This window comes from Culex pipiens, chromosome 3 (assembly GCF_016801865.2).
Source record: "Culex pipiens pallens isolate TS chromosome 3, TS_CPP_V2, whole genome shotgun sequence".
Classification (NCBI taxonomy): Eukaryota; Metazoa; Arthropoda; class Insecta; order Diptera; family Culicidae; genus Culex; species Culex pipiens.
The window spans coordinates 72959783-72973891 of NC_068939.1; the positions used below are offsets into that span (position 1 = coordinate 72959783).

General features: G+C 34.8%; 1 protein-coding gene across 1 annotated transcript in view; it reads left to right on the forward strand.

The window, feature by feature from the left end:
• The window catches only part of LOC120416577 (T-box transcription factor TBX6-like), a 98675-nt gene that overhangs the window by 12235 nt on the left and 72331 nt on the right, over positions 1-14109 (forward strand). Inside the window, exon 2 of the mRNA XM_039578313.2 lies at positions 8680-8845. Within this exon, the coding sequence (XP_039434247.1) occupies positions 8680-8845 (166 nt within the window). The remainder of the gene's footprint in view (positions 1-8679; positions 8846-14109) is intronic.

Genomic DNA, 14109 nt, shown 5'->3' on the forward strand with positions numbered 1-14109 from the left:
TTGAAATCCTGTCAAAGTCACCCGTTTTACGGTACATCTTGACTCGATTATCCGAAGTCCTCGAAAAAAATCACTTCGGATAATCAAATCATCGGATATTTGAAAGCAGAAAAAACAATATTCGTTATTTTATTTTGGGTCGATGAGATCAAAGAGAACCCTATGATGATCAAGTGATATACACATTAGGATGTAACAAAAATGACTTTTTGGCGGGCATTCAAGGGTTTGTTCCGGTGGGCATACTAAGCCCAAATCCAAAATATGAGCTTGATTGGACGTAACAGGAGCTGGCGCTCCGCCCTTCAATTTTAAATGGGATTTAACCCGTTAAAATGATTTTTTCAAAAATGTCACTTTTCGAGGCATTTTGGCCACTGAAGCGTTTATTTTCAACATCATTGGCGTGTAGGCCAGATCCTTGCGCATCTTTTGATGTATATAACATTGAAATTTGGAGCACCCTGGAGCTCGGTACAGACCTTCAAAGTTTGGCATTTTTTCGAAAAATTGGTCCCAGCAAAATCAAATGGCGTCTCGGGCGTCGCGAGGCGCGACGCATATCTTTTTTGCCGGGGCCGATTTTTCGAAAAAATGCCAAACTTTGAAGGTCTGTACCGAGCTCCAGGGTGCTCCAAATTTCAATGTTATATACATCAAAAGATGCGCAAGGATCTGGCCTACACGCCAATGATGTTGAAAATAAACGCTTCAGTGGCCAAAATGCCTCAAAAAGTGACATTTTTGAAAAAATCTTTTTTTACGGGTTAAATCCCATTTAAAATTGAAGGGCGGAGCGCCAGCTCCTGTTACGTCCAATCAAGCTCATATTTTGGATTTGGTCTTAGTATGCCCACCGGAACAAACCCTTGAATGCCCGCCAAAAAGTCATTTTTGTTACACTCTAATACACATGTTATATCCAAATGGTGGCCAAAATGTCAGTGATGAAAAGTTGAGAAAATGCAGGAAACTTAATTTGTCAAAAAATTGGTTACAGAACTTGAATTTGACGTTACAATGAGAAAATAACAAAAAAAAAAACATTATTCGAGTTTCAAAGGTTCCAATAACGAACCATGGCTCACAAAAAAGAACCGCGGTTCTTTTTTAAACTCCGGTCTTTTGAAATAACCGTTCTAAGATGGAATAACTTTCAAACTTGTTTTAATTATAATTTATTAAATTACCAACAAAATTCCAACAATTCCAAACATTGTCCCTTGGTGTACTTTTTCAAGTACTTTAGGATAAAAAACGGCAGGTTAAAAAGGGGGTATTTCCCGACATTTTCAGAGCTGAATCGTCATATTTCATTGGGGTGTCTATAGCAACTTTCTCATCAATATATATTGAAAGACTCTCAATAGCATTGATGTCAATATTTGAAAACCACTTAATAGTTTTCAAGCTTATATTTTCGGTATAACTTGTAAATTATTACCAAAAATCTACTAAATAGCTTAGAGATTTTAGAAAAAAATTAAATCCTCTTGCCCGAATCAACTTCAGCGTTTATAGACTTTATAGAGCAAATCAGAATGTAGAAAAGAGTAAACAGAGTATTTTCTCGCATTAGTTCAATTTTGGCTAAAATAAACAAAATTTTAAAATGAATAGCAATTTCTCCAAAATCCTAGATTTAAGTTTGGATGCCATTCAATTATTCGAACGTTTAGGTTCGAGTAGAAATGTTGACATAGAGACCGCCAAGACCTATGGTTTTCAAGGGCATCTTCTCGTTTTTAGTTAATTTGTTTCAAATAATTTATATAATTCCAATGTGGAATAACATTAAAAATCACACAATTCTGTAAAAATATCCTTTTCACCCATATTTTAAAAAAGAGCGAAAGAGCGTGAAAGAGCTCTCATAAAAAAGAGCGGTTTTGCCCACCTCTAGAAAATAGACTGTAATTTCATTCGATTTTTTTTTTAGTTTCAGCAGCTCTACTGATATTATCAACTGCTAAAAAAAAAAATTGAAGGTCGTAGATAGTGTCATTCACTCTAAAAATCTCGATTTTAAAATTATTTTCAAATCAATCACTTAACTAGAAATATATCAATACAGATATTTTTCATTTCTTTATTTTTTGTTGGTGGTCTTATCTCAAAAATTGATTATCTGACCATCATAGTCTTAAAAAGAAGATTGTTTCAATATATCTGGTTCTTCGATGTTCTTATTTTATGTTTAGCTTATTTCCTTTTAACTTTTCAGAATGCATTTAGTTCTTATAGGAGAAATTCTCATATATTTGACAGGTTAAGCACTCGCTCCAAACTTCATCCAATTTGCCTGTTTTTTAATATTTTTTTTGTTAAACTTTTGACAAAAAATTGCTTGCTTATTAATGATTTATATGTCATTTCATCGTTTAAATTCATTTCAAAGATCGCTGACAAAAGAAGTAATGTTGTCGAATTTCAAAATGAAATTTGTCCAAAAATACAAAAAAAGCTTATGGTCATTTGTTGCCTATAATCACATTTCTATTTAAAAATAACTACGAAAATCTTGACAGTTAGACAAATTATTGCCTTTGTTTTAGAATGAAAATTACTGTTTTAGATAGAAAATTGCTGAAAAATGTATACTTGAGTTGATAGTAACAGTGTTGTGTGTTTATTTTGTGTGTAGTGGTATTTGAACAATCTAAAATGATGGGTTTTATTTTGCAATTCTAAAAAAATAACCCTTTTAAAGAGGATTTTATTGTGAAGTTTTTTTCGTTCAGTATAAGCAAAAGCAAGACAGAGTAGTTTAGCAACAATGAGTTTACAAAACAGAAAAGAGTGATTGCTAATCATACTTTTCTTTCGATTTTCGAAGAGTTACAAAATTCATGATAATTTTTGGTCCATCTTTTTAGTTGATTTTGGTTTTTGTGACACTTAACCACCTTTTGCTGAGTATTCGTTTGTTAAACTTCATTGTCAAAAAAAGATTCCAAAAAAACCCACACAAGACGAAACTCGACCAAAAAACCGCACAGACCTCGCCAAAGGTAACATAATTTGTTTTAATTTAAAAAAGTAAACATAATTGAAAACACAAAATCATCATCCTCATCACTGATCGTGCGGCCACGATACCACGGGCTGGGACAGGGGACCAGGTCAGACCACGCGATGGCAGCTGCCACACACACACAGTACCGGTGTCCTCTCCTCTCGTGGTCCTCTTGATGATCTCCGCGGACGTCGTCGTCGTTGAACATGTCAGTCAAGTAAAAGTACGTGCGCGCACGTTTGAAACAAAAGAGGCTTGAGTTACATAGTATGTTGTGTTGTGTGTATGTAAAACAGTGCGACTATCATCACATTTGCACCTTGGTGGTCTCCGGACTCCAGCTCTGATGGATGAACCCCCTCGGGGGGGCACCGACTTGGACGGAACAGATTTTGATGGAAATGGAACCGCTCGGTAAATGGAGATCAGATTAAGTACGGCTCTTTTGGGGTAATGTTACTTGATAACTGTAGTTGAGTGATGAAATATAATTTCGTTCAAATAATTATAACTGTTGGTCAGATCTTTAATATCATTGCTGAATCGAAAGGTTTTCCAAATGTGTTCCTTTGAAATATTGATTGCAATGATCTGTTTAAAAAAAATGCTTTGAAATTTACTGCCAGAGGTTAAGTTGATGTTGATGTTCTCCACTCAATATATTTCTTTTCACGAATTTGCAGTTCATTCATACTTTACTAACCTGATTACCCCTTCCCCCGAATCCAACCAAAAACTGAAACCAATAAATGCCGACGTCAACGTGACGCCACGTTCCGGTGCCGTTCTGGCCCGTGATATTTAACCTTTTCGCTAACTGTGTGCCAGGTTCCGCGAAGCGCGTTTCGTTGTCTAAATCCCGCAGGATTATGATTAATGAGCCTCAGGGTGAGCCAATTTCGAGCTGAACTTCACTTGCCAAAACTAGTCAAATTTTGGTTTATCATGGAATAGGCGAGTTCAAAAGTTGATAAAAAAAAATCTATATTTTGACGTTTTAGATTTTTTCTTAAAAATGAAATAAGATTTAAAATATATTTAAAATAATTAAGATCTTGAACACAAATGACCAAAAATACGTTCGTTTCTGGGCCAGTCTACTGCTTCACTGTCCAGCAAAAGAACGGAAAGCAGTCTCACCACCACACTGGGGGGGATTTGTGAATATGAATATGGCCCTGGACCTGGGCCAGGAGGCGCCAGGTTTCATCGCGCTTTGCGCCGCCGTGCGACCCTATAACGAGAACGAATTAATGATATAATTTTCGTTTTGTTCTTCCATTTATCCGCGTGCGCGCGCATCCATGGGATCCATGGAACAAGAGAACTGGGCAGAGTGGCCAGAAGTTGGGAATTGTAATATTTGTTTTTAATTAAGAGCGAGTCCACGAGCAAAGCATACCCATCTCGCATCGACCTCACCAATCTGCCTGAAATTTCCAGGGGTTGTTTGTACATATAAAACTAGCATCTGGCCAAAATATGAGCACTCTAGGTCAACGGGAAGTGGGGCAAATCGGGACACAATTTTGAAGGTTCAAAAACGTCAAAAATCTTAAAAAGGCTTTAACTCAGGCAACATTCAATTTAATTTCAAAATTCAAAATGCATCTGAAAGGGCTTAAAAATGCAACAAAATGCAGGGAGAAGCATCCCAATTGGTTAAATCTAAAGGGAGTTATTGGCATTTTAGTGAAAAAATAGCATAATTTTCAAACTCAAATAAAAAAGTGTTCCATCCAGATATCAACTCGGTTCGACCTGCAGCTTGTAGGGGACATCTGGGACTACCATCTGAGACTGAGAACGCTTTGGGTAAGGCAGTTTAACATATTAAATAGACACTTTTACTTTTAGTGAATTTTTTAGTTGTAAATTTTTGCTCGGGGAACCCCTTAGATCAAATTTTCTGGTGATAATTTTATCATATCGTGTTCCTGAGACAATTTCACAATAGAAACATGCATAAAACTTTTAATTTTCATCCATTTTAACCCTTTAAAAAATGAAAGTTTCAAAAAATCTTCGATTCACATTTAATGAAAATCAAGTTCGTTTCCAAGGATACTAGATGACACCAGAAAAAAAGCAGCTTCTTAATTTTTTTTAACTTTCATTTTTCAAAGGTTTAAAATGGATGAAAATAAACATTTTTATGCATGTTTCTATTGTGAAATTGTCTCAGGAACACGAATATGATAAAATTATTTCCAGAAAATGGGATCTAAGGGGTCCCCCGAGCAAAAATTTACAACCGAAAAATTCACTAAAAGTAAAAGTGTCTATTTAATATGCTAATCGGCCTTACCCAAAGCGTTCTCAGTCTCAGATGGTAGTCCCAGATGTCCCCTACAAGCTGCAGGTCGAACCGAGTTGATATCTGGATGGAACACTTTTTTATTTGAGTTTGAAAATTATGCTATTTTTTCACTAAAAGGCCAATAACTCCCTTTAGATTTAAGTTTTTTTAAAGTTTTATAATCTCGACCCTGCATTTTGTTGCATTTTTTAAGCCCTTTCAGATGCATTTTGAATTTTAAAATTAAATTGAATTTTGACTAAGTTATAGCCTTTTTAAGATTTTTGACGTTTTTGAACCTTCAAACTTTGTGTCCCGATTTGCCCCACTTCCCGTTGACCTAGAGTGCTCATATTTTGGCCAGATGCTAGTTTTATATGTACAAACAACCCCTGGAAATTTCAGGCAGATTGGTGAGGTCCAAACGACGTCCCATACAAAGGGGTATGCCCTGTTCGTGGACTCGCTCTTAATAAGGCCGTAAGATTTTTAAAATTTTGTATTTTTCATAATTCGCCCCTTAAACTCAGGGGTCAAGAAGTTTATTTATTAAAATAACTTCAAAATTTCAATGGAAAGAGAAGAAAAAACAATTGAAAACAATTATTATTAATAATTTCCCTGTAATGAAAATAATTTTATGGATCATTTGATTTTTTGTGAAATTTTGGTGCAAAATACCACAAAATTCATTTCATTTAATTAAATATTTTCGTCACATCTTGGACTTTTTCAAATCGAAAGAATGTCAAACAATTTTCGGATGCATAAATTATTTTCAGAACTTTTTTAATTGAACCATGGCATAAAATGTAAATTTATTTTAATCATGAAACAAAAACTTAAAAATTATCTGCATCAGCCTTATTATTTTAAGAACAAGATGTTTTCTTAAGCAAACAATTGAACTTAATTTGTTTTTGAAAATTTAATGTAAATTTAAAACATAAAATTAGCATAACTTTTTGTGCATGTTTTTTTTTTAATTTTGGATATTTAATTGAGTAACAAAATATATTACTAGAAAGCAATCATAATTGATCATTTATAATTTAAATGAAACGAGCTGATTTCTGAAAGACTTTTCAATCATTTAGCGGTTTGATAATTCTCTTGTTTTAAAGTCCATCTAACGGTTTGATTTCAGTACAAGAAACTGCCATATTCTCTTAAAATAATGGATGATAAAGTATTGAATTAATTCGTTTTTTCTTTAAAAAGAAGTAAATTCATTAATCAAATTGTGAAAATTTAACAGGAATTTAAATGTGTAAAACATTTTTTTTCGTATTTCGTTTAAAATTTCATGAAGAATTGAAATCAACGAATATCTTTGAATCTGTCCAATTTTAAAAAGCATTGTTTTTATTTCTAAAAAAACAAAAACGCTGGAATATTTTGAAAACAGCAGTAATTCAATTTCTTTTTAAATTCAATTTGATTTTTGTTTGCAAAGGTAAAAACCAAAATCTCAAATATTGTTCAAATGTTGTTTTAATTCAATGATTAATTTGATGTTTGAAAATCATATTTTGATATAATATAAAAAGTGATTGATACAGAAAATATGACAATGGATTCTTCTTCATTTGAAAACGTAAAACGTAAAATTGTACAATCCTTCGAAAAATATTTTTAAAGTGTTATAATCTTGACTAAAATTTGAAAAGGGCCACAAATTGAACCATAGCCCCTTTCAAAATGTTATTCAGTAATTCAATGTTTTTTTTTGTAAATGCTGTTTAAGTGTCACTTAAAATACTTAAACTTTTATCTTGAAATCTAGAGGAAACCCACCATGTCTTTGTGGCCAATTTTTTGCCTATATATATTTTTTTATATATTTATGAACAGATCAATAGATAACACAAGATAAAAAGATCTCTGAAAAATATAGAACATCTTTTATCTAATATTACGTATTTTGATTGACATTTTGTTTTATTTCTGTATTGGACAGCTGCCAAAATTGTATGAAGAATTGTATGAAAGAACCAAAGATTAATTTTGTTTATCATAGGGAAGCATCTAGCAAAGTTTAAGTAAAATTAAATTGAATTCCATTTTTGCTTTTCATAGAGAATTGCCTACATTTTTTTCAAGTGATTTCAACATATTTTTCAGCAAGTGTAATTTTTAAGTTGCTACTAAGATTTTCGTCAAATTTGTCCTCTTTTTGAGTTATTTACTTTCCAAAATGTCGCTTGTTCACCTCCATTGGCTCGATTTTACTCCTGATCAAATTATTATTTTTAAAATAAAATTGTTCTTTCATTTTGTCGAGCTCTACAAATGACTTGGGGATACCATCCCGACGAAAGGTGAATTGTTAGCGCTAAAAACTTATTTCTTGGAAATAACCTCGACTGATCACAAAATGGTGCTCCTTTTGACGCTGATAATATATTCTTCAAAGTTCAAAAAGTTTTGTCATCATGAATTTTAAACTTTGGTGCAAGTGATGTGCTTTTGGTCAAAAACAAAAAAAGTGGAAATAACAAATTTGTTTCCTCTCTGAAATAATTAATATATATATTTTTGCAGTTGACATTTTTACAGTAAATTTCAAGCCTTTTTCCAAATGTGGAATCAAAGAATCTAGAATTATTTTGTACATAATGGATTTAGATTTTAAATGAAACCAAAAAAGTTATTCTGGCATCCCTGCCCCTCCAGAATCCGTGAGACCCAACCGTTTTCTTCCCGTCTCCGGGGTCTGTCCGAAACTGTTTTTGTCTTACGACCAGCGCTCCTCTACCCGGGAATGAATATGATTGTTTTCACTCCCTCCGTCGTCGTCGTCGTCGGTCATCCCCGCGACGTTCTTCTTCTGCTGCTGCTCTGCTACTCTGTGTTGTTGATTTTGGACCTGGCTGGCGACTGAAAACCTGGAAATAAATGACTGTGAAATTTTCATTTTCACGGCTCATAATCTCTTTCTTTCTTGTGTTTTTTTTTTTCTGGTTGACGAGACTTGGGTCTTTTTCTTCTTCTTCTTAGTTTCCACTCTCACTCGCTGAACTCGATTGATGATCTGTCGAAAAAAAGTAAAACAAAAATCTTGTCTAAAAATTTACCCTGGAATGCCTCCACCAGCTGAACAGAAGCTTCACGCACCGCGCGTGAGGAGAGGAAAGTTAATCAAATTGAGCTAATTATGTTTATTTAATTTTCTAATCATATAATTCCCTTGCGCTTACTCACTTACCCAATTTTTCTATCATCTCGACTATTTTCCATGATTACCTGGCCGCGGTTGCTGCTACCTGTTTCGTCTGCGCGATTATTGGCCGAAATTGCTGCTGCTCGCTGAATTCTTCAAACCATGCCAAATAATTACCGGGCCCCGGATTATTACGACCAGATCCTTTCCCGTCGATGCTGCCGGTGCCGATTCCTCAGATGCACGCGATGGCCCTGCCACCGCGCTACCAGCAGCTTCCGGGTGTCGAGATGAAGCTCCAGAACAAGGAGCTGTGGCGGGACTTTCACAAGATCGGCACCGAGATGATCATCACCAAGTGTGGGCGGTAAGTCGAATGAAATTGTTTTAAGTTAAGATCTAGTAAAAACTTGGACTTATTTGCTAAAGACCTTTGAAGAATACAATGATTTAAAAGCGAAGAATAGACAAACTGAATAATGTTACTGCCAATGATACGTTTTTTTCCTAAATCATAAAATGACCACAAAGTTCCTCAAAAACAGACATTTTCGAACCTTGAACGGCAGCTTCCTAGTCTTCAAAAGCAAGTGAATATCACCGAAAAAGGTCATGTTCGTCACATTATTGCTCTGTCGCCTGATAAGAGCCATTATTCGGAAAGGACTCCGGTCAAGAAAGGATCGGCTTTGATGCGTCCCTCGATACAATAGGGTGGTGCGTGACCATAAAAATAACAGAAAATCAGAATCACTCAAAATTATATTTTTTACGCTTTGAAAATAAAATTGATTTCGAATTTTGCAAAATAGTTATTGTGGAGACTGCGTCTCCCACGTGACGGGATCTCCGGCGTGGCCGAGCCACCACCGGGCTGTTCGACCGCTGCTGAGGAACTGGCTGTGCTGCCGAACCAGGGGGGCGACATCTATATCTCACTACAGGCAGCTCGCCCGTAGCCAACACAAGCTGTCAACTTCGGCACTGGAACAAAAGGGAACTGTCAACTTCGGCGCCAGCACAAAAGAACAGCTGTTCGTTACGGAACCAAAACAAAGCAACTGCGCACTGTAAAAAAGTACAAAAACTGCAGGCATAAAATAGAAATAAAGTAATTATTGTTTTTATGTAAAATTTTACCGCAATGTACGTTTAAAAGTTAGTGTATGTTTTTGAGGTGATTTTTATCAATTAATTTGCAAAATAAACTACTAAAGTTGGGATTAATAAGCACACATCCGGCCGATGACCTCATTTAAAGTTGTACTTTTATCACATGAAACGTTTAACTTAACTACTGAGTAATTTGACTTCTACTACAGTAATTCTTATAACAAAAATTTAATTTTTAATAAAAGAAATATTTTTGTTTTCACTGTGCGCAGTTTGCGCGCGTTATCAATCTCAATCACCCTAGATGGCGGCCTTTAGCATCCCCCTGTGCCGAACGCTGACAGCTGTGTGTGTTGACGTGCGGAGGCAGGGGGTTGACATCCATGCACACGCATTAAGATCCATAGACAGGGGGGGCACTATGCGGGCCCACACAGTTATAGCTATAATATGTTTGTGCGCCCTTTTTAAATGTGGCTCCTGATTATGTATTTAAATCACAATCCAATTTTGTACAAGAACACTCAAGCACTTATGAAAATGTTTGAAACACGTTTAAAAAGAGTATTTTTTTAATATTCAAAGGTCAAGAATGAAATTACATAATAGGAAGTAAGTTTTCAAAATGTTTAAAATGGCATTTATAATAAAGTATGGCGTCATCCATAAAGTATGTCACGCTAAAATTGGCCAAAATTAACCCCCCCTCCCCCCTATGTCACACTTTGTCACGCTGGCTCCAACCCCCCTTTGAAAAGAACGTCACATTCTGTTGACCCCCCCCCCTCGATATTGATTTTTTGAATAATTATAACATGATTTATAAATAGAATTATTTATAAATTCGGAGTAAAATCGAGAAAGTTTTTAATTTTTACAGGTTGTGTTTAGATTTTTATTTTTATTTTGTTGAATGTTGTAGTGATAGAAATAGCCACCAACATTTTTTTGAAAATCTGATGATATAAGCATATTAAATCTCGCATTGAAAACTCTGTTTCTTAAAGCCTTGTGTCGTGTTTGATTTATGAGTAAATTTTATAAAAAAAAAATATTTTCAGATATATTCTTTGACTGAATTTTCAGTATTCAGGAAATAGCCTAGCGTGACGTCACGGTCTCACGGACCCCCCCTCTCCCCCTTGTCACACTTTGTCACGCTTGCGACAACCCCCCTCCCCCCCTAGAGCGTGACGTACTTTATGGATGACGCCTATGATAAATGATGTACCAGAAACTTCAACATTATTTTGAAGATTTAAAAAAAAGTAAACAATGAAAAAAAAAACATCGAAAATTTAAGAAAATAATTATCATAAAAAAAATTAATCTCGAAAATAATTGAACGCTATTTAAGAACATTCTTTGGCTATTTTTTTTAATATTATGAAAAAAGTTCATTATAAATTTGAAAGCTTCTGGAACTTTTAAAATGGTGTTTGAGAATAACAAAGAGTACTATTGAAAATTACAAAATCTTCAAAAATATTAAAGATTCTTGGAGAAACTTTAGTTATCTTGCAATAACTCAAATAGTCTTAAATAATCTAATAAAGAATCTCAAAGAATTTAGAATAATATAAACGAAACTTAACGGATCTTAAAGTATTTTAAAGAATCTTAGAGAATCTTAAAGTTTCTTAACGAATCTTGAAGAACTTTAAATAACCTTGATATGATCTAAAAAGTCTTCAATAGTTTCAGAGATTCTGAAAGAATCTTTTCGTATCTTTAAAAATCTTAACGAATGTTAAAAAATCTTATCGAATTTTAATGAACCTTGACAGAACTTAAGGAATTTTAAATCATATTATATCATCTTGAAATGACTTAAAGAGTTCTATAAAATCATTAGGAATCTCAAAAGATTTTAACGAATCTTAACGATAAATTGCTAATCTTAAAGAATCTTAACGAATCTTAACGAATCTCAAAAAGTCTTAAAATCGTATCGTATTACTTTTAATCCAACCGAATCCTAACAGATCTTAAAAAATAAGTTTTCTTGAAATGACATAAAAAGTTATTCTGAATCTTAACGAATCTTTAAGAATCTTAACGAAACCTAACGATACGTAAGTTATCTCAAAGAATCTTATCGAATCTTAAATAATCTTATCAAAGCTTAAACTATCTTATCAAATTAAAAAAAATCTTAACGAAACATAAAAAATTTAAAATAAACCTTTTCGAATATCAACCAGTCTTATTTTTTTAACGAATCTTTTAGATCCTTAACATTCCAACGCCCAAGGCTCCAAAAAAGTTGGAACGGTAACTTCAACTCGCTGGTTCTCTTTGCAGAACTCAATTTGATCAAATCTGTAATTTTTGCGATCAAAAACATCGTTCCAACTTTTTTTTTCGCGTGTAAAAAAAAATCGCCAAAAATTCCGCGGAGGCAGTTGTTTAAAAAAAAGGTGGAACGATGTTTTTGGTCGCAGAAATTACAGATTTGATCAAATTGAGTTCTGCAAAGTTCTAGGATCATCTAGACATTCTTACAAATCACTGGAAACAAGAATCGTCCCGATTGGTTGAGTAATGCCCGAGAACCAGCGAGTTGAAGTTACCGTTCCACCTTTTTTGGGAGGCTTGGGCGTCCGTATAAGTTGGACATGCGTTGGGCGTTCCAGTGTTAAGAAACAAATTAAAAAGTCTTAGTAGTTTTAAAAATCTTAGCGATTCTTATAGAATATTATTTTATCACATCTTAATTATTTTTTAATAATCTTGAAATGACTTGAAGAGTCTTAACAAATCTTAACGAATCTTAACGATTAGTAAATTATCTCAAAGAAGCTTAACGAATCTGATAAAGTCTTATTGTATCACATCTTAATAAATTTTAAAAACTCCTAGTATATCGTAAATAGCATTACGTAATCTCGAAATGACTTAAAGAGTCTTAACAAATCTTAACAAATCTTAACCAATCTTAACGGTTAGCAAATTATCTCAAAGGAGCTTAACGAATCATAAAGTATCTTACAGATATTAAAGAATTTTATCAAATCTAAACAAATCTTTAGGAAACTTATAGAATGTAAGTAAATCTCTTCAAATTTAATGAATTTTGATTTTTTTAACCTATTTTAAGAACCTTAAATAATCTTCAAATAAATTAAATAGCCTTATAAGTCTTCAAAAATCTTAAGGCCGATGCAAATATTTAAAAAAGTTTTTGTCCCTCGGCCCTGGCCGAGGTCAAGGGGGGGGGGGGGCAAAAAAATAAAAAAATAAAAAAAGTGTTTTAAAATGCATTTTACACTAGTTCAGTTGTTTTGCAATCATTAGATTTCAAAAAATCTAAGATCTGACAAAAACTAAAATTGTATCGAAAAAAAAAAAATTTGCATCGAAAATTTTCAAAAAATCTTAAGATTTTTTAATAACCCAAAACATGCTAAAAAGTCAAAGTAGTTATGTCACAGACATAACCGGAATGGCGTAGACTACGTAAAGTTAAGATGTGTGGGTTTGGTGAGAATCAAATCGGGTAGCAAGTTGTTTAACTTTCGACATTTTCGAAAAAATGAAATTTTCAATATGATTAAAAAGACTAATAAATTTTTAGCATTTCTAAGCATGAATCAATACATAATTATTGATTTTGAAGGTAAACGAGAGCAAAAGATGATAAAACCCATATTTGCCTCCCGCGGTGGGCTTGTTTCGGTGGCAAATTTGCTACCCTAGCGGTGGCGATGACGGAGTTTTTTCAAGGTGGCAAATTTGATCTCGGTATTTATAAGCCGGATGCAAAATTTGATTTGCACTCCAGCGTTGCAGATGCCCTGAGGGCACAAGCACTAACAATTGGGAATTGATTGCGTTTATTGGATGAATTTTTGCAAGAATGCTAAGAGCAGAATGGGGGGAGGGCAGAGGGGTTGGGGGCGAGAGCATTCCGTCGCCCCCGAAAACCAAAATTTGTTCCTGAAATTTAAATTGAAATTTTTGCAGTTCGCTGCCTCGTCCCGGGGATGAGGGCAACTCTTTCAACAGTTTGGAATTGAATACGACGTAACTCTTTCAGAAGCGCTCGTCGCGAATGTGACGAGCTAGTTGGATGTCCACAACCATGGCTTGACCCACGAGAGGCTTTTTGGCAGAAGGCAGCAGGCGCGCGCCTCATCTTGTTGATGCCTCGTCCCGGGTGGGACGAGGGACGAGGAGTGAAGCAACTCCGAAGAGTTGGGAAGTCTTCACCCCCTACCACGAAAGATCCAAAAGGTCCGGCCATCGAGAGGCAACTGGCTGAAGGTGACGACGAGAAGGCGATGCGCACTTCTTTTCCAGTCCTGGTCCCTCTCTCCTGCTGCTGCTCTGGGCTGAGCTTTGCTGCTGCTGCTGCTGCCGGTCCGACGTCTGAGACGTGAATGATAGAATGGGCTGAGCGCGCGTTCTTATATATGATTTCGGTCCGCTACTTCCCCTCCTTTTTCGCGACCGACACTCGGTCGCGTTGCTCGGATGATTTTCCCCTCAAAATAGGTACTTGACATTCCCGTCCGT